The following is a 15,537-nucleotide window of genomic DNA, read 5'->3' on the forward strand; positions in this document are numbered from 1 at the left end:
ATATACAGATGACAAATAATCCTTTGGCATCTGTTGATGAATATATTTAAAGAAAGCCTAAATCTGTCTGTGCTAAACTTGGCCTGATGCCACCAGTTCACCATTGTTGGCATATATAGTTCACATGATGCAATCACAAGACTCGAGAAAGTTTCCAGTACTTTAGTTTATGGGTTTTCTCATGTTAACATATATCTTTCCATCCCTTTTCAATTCAGCGGCAACAGAACTGGGAGACAGGATGGCAAATTAATTTTTGCATGTATCAAATGTTTTCTTAGTGCTCATTATCAGTGTTCTGTTTAAATTACAGGCTGGTAACTTACCTAGAATGAAAGATGCTGGGATTTAGAGCTTAAGGTTAGAGCAACTGATCTCAATTGTACTATTATCTCTTGTTAGAAAACTGAGGCAAAGGAAGCAATTGAAAAAAAAAAAAAAAAGAGAAAAAGACAAGTGTTTTACCTCTCTTAATACGGTGCTTTTATAACCCCGATAAAGCCCTTGAATACCCTGTAAAGCAACAAAAGAAAGCATCATCCAGGGGAATGAGTTTGTCAAAGACCACAATTTATTGGTGATTATGAGGCAAGCATTACAGCCCTAAAGTGTCACACCTCAGCTTCAAATTGACTGCATTGATTATAACACTTGTACTGTATTCCATTATTTACAGTGCCAGAGGGTTTTATTTTCACCTCCTTAGCCTTGATTCAGAGCCTTTATCAAGACAAATGCTTTATGTTTTTAACCAGCTGAAAATACTCAAAACAATTAAAATTTATAAAATAAGTGTATATAAAATTATGTTGTTTATTATTATAGGGCACTTAATTAAGTGTTTGGCAAGGCTTATGGTTCTCTGGCCAGCTATATGGAAAGGGGAAAACATATGGTTTTGACAGAATCAGCTTTTAAAGGAGAATCAAGTCACAGAAAGAAGTTCTAGTGACCTTCTTGTGCAGGGTTATCACAACAGTTTCCATTTGAAAGCAAATAAAAATCAAGTGGATCATTTGAAGGTCATATTTATGTCTTCCTTTCCCTGGGTTTTACACTCAAAAAATGTATTATAATATTTTTCCCCACACTGTTTTTAGGAGCTGCTTTCTCTTATGGAACACAGCTTGAAAATCCCCCCTTGTGAAACTCTGCTAAAACAGACGTGAACAGGTTTTCACAGGAGGGATCAGCATAACTCCTGAAAAGAAGACAAAGGCCCTTATTTTTCAAAAGTAACTAATACTGGAGGAGCACTCATTTCCAGAACTCCTCCTGGCTCCTCCAGAGCCTCTCTGAAATGGTGCCTTTTGGACATCCCCTCCAAAGCCTGCTTCAAAAACTGGGAACCTTTCAGCAAACTACACACAGAGATTCTATGTCCTGCTGCCCCAGACAAGGACTGTTTGCATAAATAGAAGCAGAGCTTTGGAATCTGGAAGCTAAATACATTTTTTTTTTTCCTCTCATCTTTAAATGTAGGTATCCCATATAAAAAGAGGAGAAAAAAGAGTTGCTTGGAGCATGCCCCAGGGGGAGGTGGGGGCTTGGTTTCCTCAATCATAACATGCCAATCACTTTTAAGAACAGAAGAATAGATGGGAAAGTGCTGGGAAAGCACAGAACTGGAATAGAGTTGTAGGAATGCTTCTGGATGTGTATGGCACTGAGTGGGAAGGATGAAAATTTTGAGGAATTTTGCTCTGAACTCACCTCATGGTACAAGGTGTGGGAGAGAATCCGGAGAGTGCTCGAGGAAGGAGAAACCTGAGCCCTCTGCTTCACAACCTCGGATGGAACCCGGATGAGACAGGCAACCTGCAAAAGAACCAGGGGGTCAGACAGCAATTGCTGGCTTCCTGTCATAAAGCAAACACTTCTTCCAAGAATAGAAACCTGACAAATGAGGAAATCAGGTCTGTAATTATAGGACTTAAAAGGTGTTCTTGAGCAGCTTATGTATTTGTTCTGAGAGCCATGCACTTTCTGATCACAAAATTATACCAACAGGAGCATGGAAGCACCCTTGGAATTTTTAACTTTGAAAGCAAAAGTAGATTTGAGTTGAGAAAATCACTGATAAAACCAAATATTTAATCCATCCTGTCTTTTGGCAGTCACAGGAATTGACTTCCCATTCTACAGGACTGTTCCCCCCACTTTCACAGATTTAAAGTGGAGATTCAGGACTGTAAGACCAACAAACTTCTTTCTTTGGTAATTCCTTTGTGCCCTCTAGTGACTGATAGTGGGAGCCATTCTGGTCAGCTTTAGACACGACATATTACAAGGTTTACCTTAAAATACACACCACGCTTCACTCAAGGTAAAGCACTGGATTGATCCCTTCCTGCAGAATGAATTTACTGGACTCTGCAGCTGGATGTAATAATGTGGCTGCAGCCACAAAACTCCAGCTTTGCTGAAAAAGCCAGGCTTGGATTTTAAATATTCACCTGCCACTTTGGCTTGAGGTAGGGGTTAAGCTTGTGTGCACATCATTTCACAGAATGAGGATCCTGAAGTGTGGGAGTTACAAACCTCTCATCTCTCTAGAAAATACCTATTCATCAGCACTTAAAATTTTAAGCAGAGTTTGTCTGCAGTTGGCTCCAGGGATATTTAAACCAGTGGTGGATTGGTGGCAAAACACTGCAGACCCCACAGACCTTTGCCAGATTTTTAGCCTGCCTTGAGACCACCCTGTGCTGGGCTCAGGAACACACTGTAGTTCCCAGACACAAAGGTAATCACAGAGCACTTCATGTGCAGAGCAGCCCAGGTGAAAGCTGTCCATCTGAAGTGGCAAACCAAGCAGCTAACTGGGAAATCCATGTCTGCCAAAGAAAGTACAGGAATTCACTGGAGATTGCACACACACAGTAACTTGAGTGGTCATTTGTGGGTAAGATAGTACAAGGTTTAAGTTTCATTTTCACAAAGACACCAAGAAAAAAATCTGTTATCCTGTTACATTCCTACAAGTTTACTGGACAACAATATCCAAAAGTCATTACAAACAGATCTAACTCCATGTGCTCTTCAATTCTCAGGGTCAAAAATAACAAGTGACCCCAATCTGTCAAGAAAATAAGAACTGTCAAGTTTTTTTGATAGTTCAGCATAAATATTTATAGAACTTCATGCTTCATAACACTCTGTGTCCTTATATTAGCTTTTTATTCCTTAAAAATATGGAGGCAGGAGGAAAGCTTTAAAAAGGCTGGGATGAAAACAATCTAGTCAATCAAGACCAGACAAAGAGCTCAGCATGGCTTCCTGACATCTGGGGTGCTGCAGTTTTGGCAGGAGAAGGGTGGCTACAAAGTAATGTCTCCATTTCCCCCGACTACTTGGGGTGCATTTCATTTCAAATTAGCTTTGATGTTTCTTCCATTTGAATTTGCGCTTACAAGGGAGTCTGTGGCTGCACAAGAACAAAAACAATGATTACATTGTGCTGTTCTGAAAGGAAATAAAGGCTCATGTCACCTGGGCAGTGCTGTCAGATTGGTTCCATGGGGCACTTCTGGTATTCAAAAAGCCACGAGTTGCAGCTGCCAACATCAGACTGCACGGTGACATTTCCACTGTGCTCCTGAACTTACAGCGTGTCACCTTGTTTGTTCCTACACATGCACCTTCCTATCAACAACAACCCCAGCAGGCTTTTGATGTGGAGAACAGGGCTCTGAAGGGAAGTATGCAAGATTAAGTTCACATGTATCTTATTAAAAAAGTAACAGCCAGGGCTGGCGGGTGCAGAAGAATCTCAACTCTATCATGCTCAGATCCCAATCACTGCAGCACCTTCCAGGTAATCCTGCCCGAGGTAAGAGAACACAATGCACCTCTCCAGGCTTTGCTTTCTTGGACAAGGCTGTTCAAGCAGCACCAGTATGGCAACACTGCACCAAGAGAGTCCACACTTCAATTTTCAGCTGTGAAAGCTACGAGCAAGTGGCACAGGGAGGGTGAGGGATGCAGTGTGCAGCTGTCCCACACTCACACTTTCACCTGCATCCACCACAGGATTAACAGACACAGAACACTGACAATAACAGGGTCTCACACAGAGCCCAATCAGCTCCCTAATCACCAAGGTCCCAGGGAGAAATTGCTTTTTAATCTCTTGGACTTCACACAGATGTAGCCTGTTGCTTGACACAGAAGAGCACAACACAACCCACCAGGCTCAGGCCATTCCTGGTGCATCCAGCTGGATTTGGGGGTGACCTTGTGACAAATTAGCTCTGTGCTGAACATCTGCAGAGCCAGCCATGGAGAGGGTCCAGCAGTGGGCTCTCAGCCACCTCAGCTGACATTAGGGCATCAGACAACAGCACTCTGTTGATAGGGCCACACTCATTTTCCCAAGCAAGCTCTGGAGCCAGGGACTATTCTCATCTTTTGATGGGAGCAAAAAGACAGAATCAAGATCCTGGGAAAGTTCAGGTGCTGCCCTATAAGCTCCTTCCTTATTTACCAGGTCAGGTAGCACAATGTCAATGCACATCTATACACACCACAAGGGCAGGAAGACATTAATACTGAAACAAAAGGCTCAAGAATTTTCAAATTTAAGCTATAGGAAAACCTGATTTTGCAGCTACAAGCAAAGCTATTAATAGTTCACAAAGCAGGTGTACAGAAATGACAATATTAGCACCTATTACCTTTCCAGCTTTTTAATGCTATGATCACTTCTGAGCAAGAGGCTACTGAATTTCAAAATCCTTGTCTCAAATCATTTACTGGGTCAGAGGGTGACTCCAGTATTTATACAAAAACTTAGGTGCATTTTAAATTTTATTTTAATTTACTGACCTGCAATAGCCAGTCAGGAACAAAAGCTAAAACCAGTTGTATTTCATTAACATTTATCTCTGTATTGCTAAGACCGTGTATGTTCTAATTAAATCAAGGTAATTCATTTCCACTGTCAGTTGAGGGAAAAGCGTTCTAACTTTTGGGTACTCCTTGCACGAACCAACGCTGCCATCTCCTGGCGGGATTTATGTTGGAACCAGACTGTCCTGGCTGTCGTGAAGAATGACCAGTGCAAATAAAGTCTCCAAAGTGCCAAGAAATTTTATATATATATATATATATATATATAAAACAATTCGTTGAAACAGTTCGTTTCAGTATAAATGTGCCTGTAGCAAACAGAAAATTAGATCTGCTGTCAACAGCACCAGGAACCCACCCAAAGCCTTTCCTATGGGCTCACCTAAGTTTACTGGAAACACCTGATCTTAAAACTAGAACTTCTGCATAGAGGCCAATCCCACCTAAAGCTGGAGCAGCTGTTCAGAATCAGGCAGATTGACCTAATTCAGCACAGGGGTACCCAGCACTTTATATAACAAAAAAGAACAAAGGGGGCATAGTCCTGCTTACACAGAGGCTCAGTGCAAAGGGACAATGCCAACATCTTCAGAAAAGAACACAACAACTCCTAGTCTTCAGTGCCATATTATGATCCAAATATTAACATATCTTATTTGGATTAACAGCCTTTTCCTTCCACCCTTTGTACTCCAGGAAAAGCGTTTTCCCCTGGCTGGATTTGTAGGGTTTGGTAGAGAATCAAAGATAACACACACATTTGTTTTTATGCACCTCCACTACAGTTTGACCACTAACCTTGTGAACTGTGCACGAGGTGTACTAAGGAACATTTGGAAGAGGACAGAGCAGGTGCCATAATTGCTTTTAAGGGCTCAGGCTGGGCATTGAAGCTGGGCTGGTGCACAGCTTTCCTCAGAGGCAGGGACACAGCTGGTACAACACTTTCAGCTTTGCAGCTCTAGGGACAGCAGCTTGAGGAAGCATTTATCTCCTCCTGCAGCACCCTGCACAGCTGATGCTCTGACTCACACTCCCAAAGGCCACCGAGTCTGAGCACTTGTTATCTTTAATAAGAGACAGATATTAGCCCTGCTGTAAGACAGCCTGCTGAAGTAAGAGCCCCATTTCTGGCACCTGATGAGCTGGACTGTTCTCTGCACTAACCTGGGCTTAGGTGAGCATCAAGACCAAATATTTTTCCACTTATTAATTAGCCAGCCATTCTGCTCCACGGCAGGAGAAGGGTAGTCTGAGGACAAAGACCTGTTATGGAATTTGTGAGTGGCTGGTGATTTAGGAACCTGCACTCAGTGACTCTGAGCAAATCTCTGGCTTGCATAGCTAAGCCTACTTGAAAATTTAGTACAGAAACATGGAGTGAGCTCCAGAAATCTATTCTTTTGTTGCAGCTTTAAACCCTTTAGAACCCTTTCTAAAGGATTTGATATTTAAATTTCTCAAGCAGGACGTTAAAGACTTTATCTGCCTGGGTAGGCTGGGAAGCTTGAATTGATGTTCACCATATTAGTTCAATACTTAACACAAAACTAAAGGAATATGCCTGGGGACAGTTTCTCTTAAATGCCATTTGCATAAATTTATTCTTAATCAAATAAGAATATAATTTATGACACTATAAAATTTTGCATCCAGAAAGCAGAAACTTTAGGCTAAACCTCACAATACCTGTGCAAGATAATCACTAACCCATTAGGGAGGAAAAGCTGCTGCACAAAAATGACAACAACAAAGATGCTATGATTTATCAAAGGACATATGTTTAGGCTGCAGTCAATCTGCTAACAAAATCCTAATCTCTCACCCCATTTCTGAAGGTCAGAAGGATTGCCTGCTGAACAGAATGTAAAATAAGCAAGAAAAATAGAATGACTCTAAGATCCTGTTCAAAAAGAAGCAGCAATAAATTGTGATTTTTGGGGTTTTTAAGTGTAACCTGCATTAGCCCTGACTATACTGCTGCAGACAAAAGCCACCTTGGAGCTCAAGTTTGTTTTGTTGCTGGTTTTCTGTGTGTTCTGTTTCTGGGGCTTTTTTAATATTAAAAAATGGTACTTCTAAAAATAGGTTAATATGTCATAATCTGAATGTGTCAGTTTCTATGTCAAATGCTCCCTTCTAAGTAGGAAGTTACTATTTTTAATCTAAAACATGAAAAACATCCTTTTCCCTTTCTCAGATAACTGAATTATTAAAATAATAGGCGAGTTTAAAATTGAAATATCTTAAATTGCACTGATTTCCAGATTTGTATCTGGAGAATAAAGGGGAAATTTCCTTCTTGGTTCATATCAAAGGCTCTCAACAAAACTTGAATTCAGCACTGCAGCTTTCCATGCCTCTCCAAACCCCGTAAATTTATGCTTGGTTTTTCAGCTCTCCCTGGGATGCCCCTCTTCAACAGAAGGCAAAAATGAATGCAATATTATGAGATTAGCAAAGTATTTCATTCTCCAAATAACTGCTTCTAACTGTGGTCACAGCTCTTGGGTTGGAAACATTAGCTAGCAGGAAGCATGAGCTGTGAGCTGCAGATGGAAGATGAACTGCCTCACCCTTCCCACCACCAGGAAAACCAGCAGAAAAGAGGAGGAACACGAAATATCCTCATATTCATGTATATGGTTTCATATATTCCTTGGACAGAGCATCTGAACTGCTGCAATCACAGACCCAAAACACTTCAACCACCAATAAACCTTCATCTAAATAACTGCTGCCCTTTTGAGCAAGGCAGAACAAAAATACAAGTTTCTCTGGTCAGTAATTCACTGTGGGTCCTGTGAACAAGTCCTTCCATGTGCTTGTCAGCAGGCTGTGCTAGCTGCTAGAGCACAGAGAATCCAGAATGGAAGTGTTAACTCCTGTTTTAATGAGGCAATTGCCTCCAGGGATGACAGAAACTGCCCCCTACATGTACTGTCCACTGTCTTTAAATGCCAGCCCCAGGGAAAGCGTTCACCTTCAGCACAATATGCTAAATCTTATTTTCCCCACACACAGCAGAGTGCCCTCCCAGCACAGTGAAATCCAGTCCTGTGTAAAGCTGCTGGGGTCATCAACAGGTGACTCCACTCCTAATTTAAACCCCATGGAGAGAACAAGTTTTGACTAATGGGCTCTGGATGGGAAAATTTAGACAATGCCAAGCTCTTTGTCCCATCTTTTCCTCTGACTGACACAACAAGGTCTTCATTAATTTAACTGCAGTTCCCCTGTATGCTGGTAGGAAACATTTCTTCAAAGAACAATCTCACCCAGCAAGATCCTTCAGATCTCAGCACCTCCCAGAGCTTAACAACATATTATTTCAGAGATGAGACCATTCATAGGGACCAAATGTCACAAGCATTTGGAAAACCGGAGTTTCTGCACAAACACTTTCAACTTCTTCCACGTTCCCACCTTAGATGACTTTACCTGGAATCTGCAGAGCTGTTTTGCAGATTTATTTCATCCTGTCATTTTCAAATCTAGGACAGCTCTGTTTTATTCCTTCCCAGATCTGCCTCCTTCCTGCTTCAGAGCCATCATCTGCACCACCACACACTTGTTCCTTCACAATGGCCATCTTGGCTGAGCCTTTTCACCTCAGCTGCCTGAAATCCCCAGCTGGCTCCTCATCCATCATTTCAGGAGCCCTCTCAGGGCTACTGGGCTTCTGCCCCTCTCAGATTTCCTTCCCCACACATGGCTCTTCAATTGCCCAGATCCATTCCCAGCAAACCCTGCTGTGGGTCCCCCGCCTACCTTTCCTTTAGCCATGTCAGATACACCTCAGAAAGCTTTTGTCCTCCAGCAGTGGGAATTTGTGCCAAGCTCTGCTCACAGCAAGGAGAAACTCTTACTCCAGTTACATCAGCTGACAAGCAGAGAACAGGGAAAGTTTGTGAAGTTTGTAAAAACTTCTTTGCAGAAGTACTTCTTACTGCAGATGTTTTGAAAGTTTATGTGCTTTGCATAAATCTGTTGGTCTTTTAACATTTAAGTAATGTAGAGTTTTGTTTCCTTTTTAAAACTAGACCTAAAACTTACCAGAAGTAGCCTGATGTTACACACCTCTTGTACTCCAGCACAAACTGCGTCCCAGAGATTTTGAAGTTCCTCAGTACAATCACAAGCAGTTGGTTTAAATTCAAGCAGTAAAATCAGACAGCTGAATAACTTGAAAAAAAATCTTCCTTAACCTGGTGGATGCTTGAATCATAAATTACTACCATATTTAAGACAGAAATCCTTAAAACCTAAGAAAAAAAGACCCTTAAGTCAATGTACAGAACCATCTGCACGATCCAATCAATTCCAGCAACACTTTCACCATGAAAGTCTGTTAAATTTATTTTAAAAGGCTTAAGAAACTCATTAAATCCAGCAGCCAAACCGTTCTTTCAGCAAAAGTGGTGTGGTGCATCCCATCCAGCATAAAACTGTTTCCAAGCAGCCAAGTGGGGTCAGGCTGTGTTACAGGAGGACAGACAGTAATGAGATTCCAGGCAAGAGAACACAGGCAGTATTTTCTGAAAACACACTAAGTCTCCTGTTGAAAGAAGACTAGTATTTTGCAATTTGCTGCCTCTCTTGGGGTTACATTGGCCCAGAACATGGAAATTTCAACTACATTGTATTTTATTAAGTATTTTTCCTTTAATTGATCCCTTACTCTTTCCTTCAGCCTTTTCACTTAAAGAATTATGGGCTTGTCCACATATGGAGCTATTCAGAGTTATTCCTGACAAACTCTGCATAGAACATTGGTCAAGGTAAGTTTATTCCAAAGTGTCTCAAACATTTCCAAAGCTGACTGGTACAGTAAGTCAGGCAATCCATCAGGAAATACTTTAAAATTATTTACTTCTCACTTATAACTTCTTAATCCAAATTTGCTTTCCTCTGAAGACACTCTGAGCCACAAATACATCTAAATCAACTGATTATCAGCCCTGTGATCAAAAGACATGACAACCATCATGCAGCATGTTCTCTAAGCCCTGAACCAAGCAGGTAACACAAAGCAGGGTGGGGAGAGCAGCTGATGAAGAAGATGCAGTTAGTATGGAGCATACAAGAGAAGTTCAGTGTGGGTGGCTGGTTAGGGATTTGACAGTTCTTAATTTGCTGTTTCAGCCTCTAATTGCATGATGAATTTGTTGGCAGCATTTGTGGATTCATGCCCCCATTCATCTTTATTTACAACCAATTCCCAACCGCTGCTCTGAGTTTCCATCCGTTCTCTGTTCTTTCTCCACTACCTCTCAAAGGCAGCAGTCTCACCTTCCCAACCATCTCCTAACCACTGCTTCTGCATAGGGATTTGGCAAAAATCCTACAGCATCTGTACTGCAGACCTGACCTCACATAGATTAATTTAAGAATATTTCAAACCCCACCACGATTAATTCAGAAGACCACCTACATTGCTGCACTCCCCACCGCTGCTCATCTTGCCAGGGTCGGAGTATTCCCTTTCCCAAAGCCTGTGTGCAGCCAGATTTGCACAGTACAAAAGGCACAGTCACAGCTAAAATGACAGGCACTGATCAATAAAAATAGAAAAAAAAAATTCAGAACTGTGGAAAAGGTCCCATCACACTTTGACTGCTGTCATTTGCACACTAGTTATGAATACTTTGATCTGCCAGCACATGCCACACTGGTTGAGAGGAGATAGGATGCAAAGCACAAAATGCAGAACAGTTTTGTCCATTTATTAGGTCAGTTTCTAGAAAAGGGATATCTAAAATATTCAAAGCCATTAGCCCAAAGTCTAGACACAAGTACTTCATCGCTTCTTTGCTGAACTAAAATCAGCTCTCCCCAGAGTGTCCAACTTTCCTGTTGAACTGAAAAGTCACATCTTCCAACATTGCAAGTTTTAGAGTTTGAAACACCTAAAATCTTAACTTCATGTCTGATCTGAGTGGCTGTCTTGTCTCTATTAGATTTGGCTCCTGCAAGCTGATCTTCCAGAGCTTACCATGCTGTAAAGCCCTGGCCAATTATCCTGCTGGAGATTTTCATTCCATTACTCTGCAGATTTGTCTGACTCATGCTTCTGCCTTTTCCTCAGAACAGGCATTAATAACAACTTTCTTCTCTGACCTAGCCAGTTACTCTCCTGGAAGTCACACCAATACACTTTTGGAGATTCCCACTCTTCTCTTAAACTGAAACAGTTAACTGTTCCAAGCAATGCTGCCAGGGCAGAGGGATGAAGCGGGTGATTTGTGGACAAAGGTAGACAACAGTGTTGTCCATCATGTCTAGAATGCCTCGTTTTATGCAGAAAAAAAACCCCACAAGCATAAAATAAGGTAAAACATACACTTTCCTCTTTTATTTGAATTAAAAGCACACTTAAAATGTCATTTTACAGAATGATGATTTGTAAAACTGTAAACTTGCTTGCATTTGAGCTCGCTTCTTCTAAGAAACAAGTTCATACTAGAAGAGAAGGGTAAATGAATTGCCCAGAAAGATAATTCCTGCATTAAGAAGTTTTTCTATTTGATACATCCCAAAAGCAGATAAAAAAATTCCAAAGTTATTAATATGAAGGGTCAGATGCTAATCATAGATGAACCACACACTTTGCTCTTATCACAGAAGTCCCTCAAGTGGTAACGCACTGGAATTCCAAGTGAGCTTGAAATTTCACCTTGAAATACCTGTCCTCACCTTGCCTTGTGGAGTCACATGATCCCCTCTCCCCACTGAAGTGACAAATTTTTGAGCTTTTCAAATCTCCAGACTTTTAATCCTGACGTACTCTAGAAACTTGCACAAGGACAAAGCAGCTCAATGATCTCAGCTGGTGAAGATCCAGAGCACGGTCATTCCCACCAGCTGCCAAAAGAACAGGACATCTCCCTCCCATGCTGGTCCTCAGTCCTCCCCCACATTTCCTCTCTCAAGGTAGTTTGCTGTCTTGCAAAGTAGGGAAAAAAAAGAAAGGCAATGTCATCAAAAACAGCTAATCAAGAACAAAAGGTCAGAAAGATAAGAGTGAACCCACAATTTATAGGCAACATCCCAAAACTTTCACTAATATCCTGCAAAGCTCATATTGTAACCATAACAATATCTAAATATTAGATGGGAAAGGGCTGTTGTCAGCTCCCTTCTCTGGAACGTGAGCCAAACGACTTTATTCTCACCTCCATGGAAAAGGCAGTGGGATGTAAAATTATCTGTGCTGAATCCAAATCAGCTCTGCTGAATCCAGCACTCCTGAGTGAAACCTCATTGGTCAAACAGGGACAATCTCAAACTTGTCCCATAAAATCACATTTGCAGGAGCCTGGTGGGCAAGGCTCAGAGGGGGAACTTTTATTCAGCAAAGTTTCTTGTAATTAATACATACACTCATATTAAACTGTCATTAAAAAATCAGTTCAGTTAACTCTGGGCCTGCAAGACACACCTGGTTACTACTGAAAATGGGCACTAGGAGCTTAAAAATGCTGCTCCTTCTCAGAGTTACTTGCACCACCTTAGAAAATTAAAAGTAAAATTTCAGAACATCTGGTTTTCCTTTCCACTCCCTATGATATCATGTTTTCCAAGCACATTTGGCAGCTCGCTGTAAAGATATAGGCAGACTAAACATACAGGGCAAAGCAGAGTCTAGATGAAAAATTCCAAAGTCCTGGATGCAGTAAGTGCATTTTCTATCTCCAGATTTCAGTTACACAAGTGGTATAATCAGGGCTTTTCCCCCACTGGCAGCTCATGTATCCTTCAACCTTCTCCTTCCTTGATGAGATGATACAACATGTATCTGCCCTCTAGAGTTTTGGATGTGCCTTTGTAAGCAGTTTTTAATATATTATGGGATAGTTGGAGTCCCTATACAGCGAGATTCAGTTGTAGGAAAAAATAATTATGCTTAACAGGGTCAGATTTTGCATGTATTTTTCTTTATGTCACTCTTGGAGATGAGATTAGCTTTCTATATTCCTCCTGCCTAAAAGGAAAAAAAAAAAAAACAACAAACACTGCTACAACCCCTGCCTTTTTATTGCTTGGCTTTGTCTCTCCCAGCCTGGAACTAGAAAAATGGACCAAACCAGCTCCTGGGGACTGTTTCTCCTGTAAATTTCCACAGCCTGTAAACAATACAGGAAAGTGGCTGTTATAAAAACTAAAAGTTCCCATTTGACCAATTTCTCACAAATATTTTATCATATCTTGAAGCAACCTTTGTATCTCTTCCTCTTTACCTATTTTATTATTTTTAACAGGTCACATTCAAAACACAGATTCGTCAGCACAAACACACGTTTAAGATTTGCACATACTCACATTTTATTGATGCACAAGAAGGTATCTGGCTCATTTACACTCACCAGTAAAGGAACAGCAAACCTAGAAGTGCATCAACACTTTCTTGCTCTAAATTCTAATTTTTCTGTTTTGTAAAAAACCAGCGTGGAAATGCAAAGACATGCCTTAAGAATCCTAACATGACAGTCTCTGGCTTAAAGCTTCACATTTAAAAGCAATTTAAATCATGAAGTATAAAATGGAAAAAAAAGTACATATTATCAGAAAAACTACTGACAAAATAATAGTGCCAGTGGTTTTGCCCTGATTGAAACTTAATGACTAATCAATAAAACTGTAATTATAACTTTCTCCCTGATGCAATTTGGACTAATTTATATATTTCTATTGCTCAACTAAGACTTTACATAAAACATACATGAGAAGGTCTTGCTTTGTGATATTTATTACAGATTTGTTACAGCAAATCTCTAAATATCAAATATCGATTATTTTAGAGCTTAGTTTTCTCCTCACACCCATCACTCCAAGAGGAGAAGTAAAGCTATCAAAAACAGGAAAATGAGGTGGAAAATGGCTGTTACAGCATTGTAATTCCCACACCATGAAGCCACTCTGCCATTTCAGTGGCTACCATTACACATTTCTCTGGCCTTAGAGCAGCCAGAGCATGTGAGACAGCCCTGAGCAGCTCATTTACCTGTGCTGCACCACCTCTGCCAGCCCCAACACAAAAGCAGCAAGTGCCTGAGCTGTAAAGGTCACAGACCAGCACAGGGAACAAATGGCAACAGGTTCTGTTGGAAGGAGTCATCTGTAGCCAACTGGGATTTGGCTACTGCTGATTCAGTTGCTGGGTTGTAATTTTCTCACAGGATCCTCACGGGCACAGGGAGTGTACCATGAATAACCTATTCCACAAATAAGAGACTTTTTCTTCTGGTGGATTTTTTTGCAAAGTGCTCTCTTCACGAGCCCCATTGTCATTTTGCTTGATTCTGCAATAGCACTTGAGAAGCTCAAAACACATCCTGGATCTGCTGTTCCAAGACACATCAGGCAAACAAGGAGTTTTAGGGCTGTGCATTGGTGGTAAAGAACTTCATGCTGATTTTTAACAGCCTTTAGAAAATCTTCATGGAAATAAGAATCTTCTGTGCATTGCCTTAAGTTAGAAGTTACAACCTGATGGCACAGGCTCTAACCAAGCTCAGAAAGAATCCACCTGAGGCAGCAACACAAAGAAATCCCACCCAGCCCTACCTCTATCACCTCCTATCTACCCCTACCAGAGTGGTAATAGGTGCTGCACTCATCTATCTTCATGTACTTGGTATGTTAAATTAAGTTTCCTAGCTAAATCTCATTCAATCTAATCAGTAACATTTCCACAGAAGAATAAAAATTACTTGGGTGTCAAAGCTGATCCCACAGAGAGCAGGGAGAGCTGAGCTGCTTCCCATGGGAAACAAGCCAGGCTGTGCTGCTGTAGTAGTGAGGCACCTGGTGTTCAGCTGAAATATATGTCATCTCCACGCTCCTGGTAGCTTAGCTAAGCTAAGTCCCCATGGGAAAGAAAATTTAGAAGTCAGTTAATAAAAGCAGAATATGGAACCACAAACACAACAGATTTTTCTGCACCATGCCATCAGCTAAGTTGAAGTTGCAAAAGAGCCAGAAAAGCCTGTTTGTTTCCATACAGCCCACTTCCTTCCCTCAAACCTGCAGAGACAATCTGTACCCCATTTTATCAGTGCAGGGCCAGGACACACTGTGCCAAAACCAGGAGAGCAGAGGTGGCCAGGGCTGGCAGGAACAGCGTGGGGTGTTTAGAGCTCAACACTCAGCCCCAGACACTGTGCCAACAGTGAGAAACCAGGCTGCTGTAAGAACTGTCACAAGATATGACACCAAACCCGAGTTTCCATAACTGAGTGGTTTCCTCCCCTCCCCTGGACACACAACAGATGAATTTCCTTCTTACCACTTCCCCAAGGGAGGCAGCCACCATGTGTGTTGCAGGGGACAAGTAAGATGAAGATCCATAGGGCAGCATGGATTTCACGTTCTCGTAGGTGATAAAAAAAGCAGCAGCTGAAATTCAAGGATACATGCAATCACTGCACTGTTCCTCCATCACAGGGCTGTAAGATTTTTACACCAAAATAGTATCAACAGAATCTGTAAGAGAATTCCTTCAGAAGTTTATGCTTCTGGCTACCCCTGGCAAAATTCCCATTAATATCAAAGGTGTCAGGACTCCAGGCCACATTTAGTAGTGAGCTACAGAAAGATGTGTTAATTAGCCATGGATGTCCAGCACATTTTGAAAAACTGGTATCTTCCATAACCATAGATAGAGTACAGGGACGTCTCTTGGTT

The 15,537-nt window shown here is 41.3% G+C and overlaps 1 protein-coding gene across 2 annotated transcripts in view; it reads right to left on the reverse strand.

The window, feature by feature from the left end:
- Positions 1-15,537, reverse strand: part of SLC25A26 (solute carrier family 25 member 26) — an 83,116-nt gene that overhangs the window by 62,468 nt on the left and 5,111 nt on the right. The window contains exons 3-5 of one of the 2 annotated variants that reach the window (XM_053989140.1): positions 15,140-15,249; positions 1,714-1,818; positions 466-513 (exon numbers count right to left, since the gene is read on the reverse strand). In XM_053989140.1, coding sequence (XP_053845115.1) covers positions 466-513; positions 1,714-1,818; positions 15,140-15,249 — 263 coding nt within the window. The remainder of the gene's footprint in view (positions 1-465; positions 514-1,713; positions 1,819-15,139; positions 15,250-15,537) is intronic. The other variant, XM_053989141.1, reaches the window with a different exon arrangement.

This window comes from Vidua macroura, chromosome 13 (assembly GCF_024509145.1).
Source record: "Vidua macroura isolate BioBank_ID:100142 chromosome 13, ASM2450914v1, whole genome shotgun sequence".
Classification (NCBI taxonomy): Eukaryota; Metazoa; Chordata; class Aves; order Passeriformes; family Viduidae; genus Vidua; species Vidua macroura.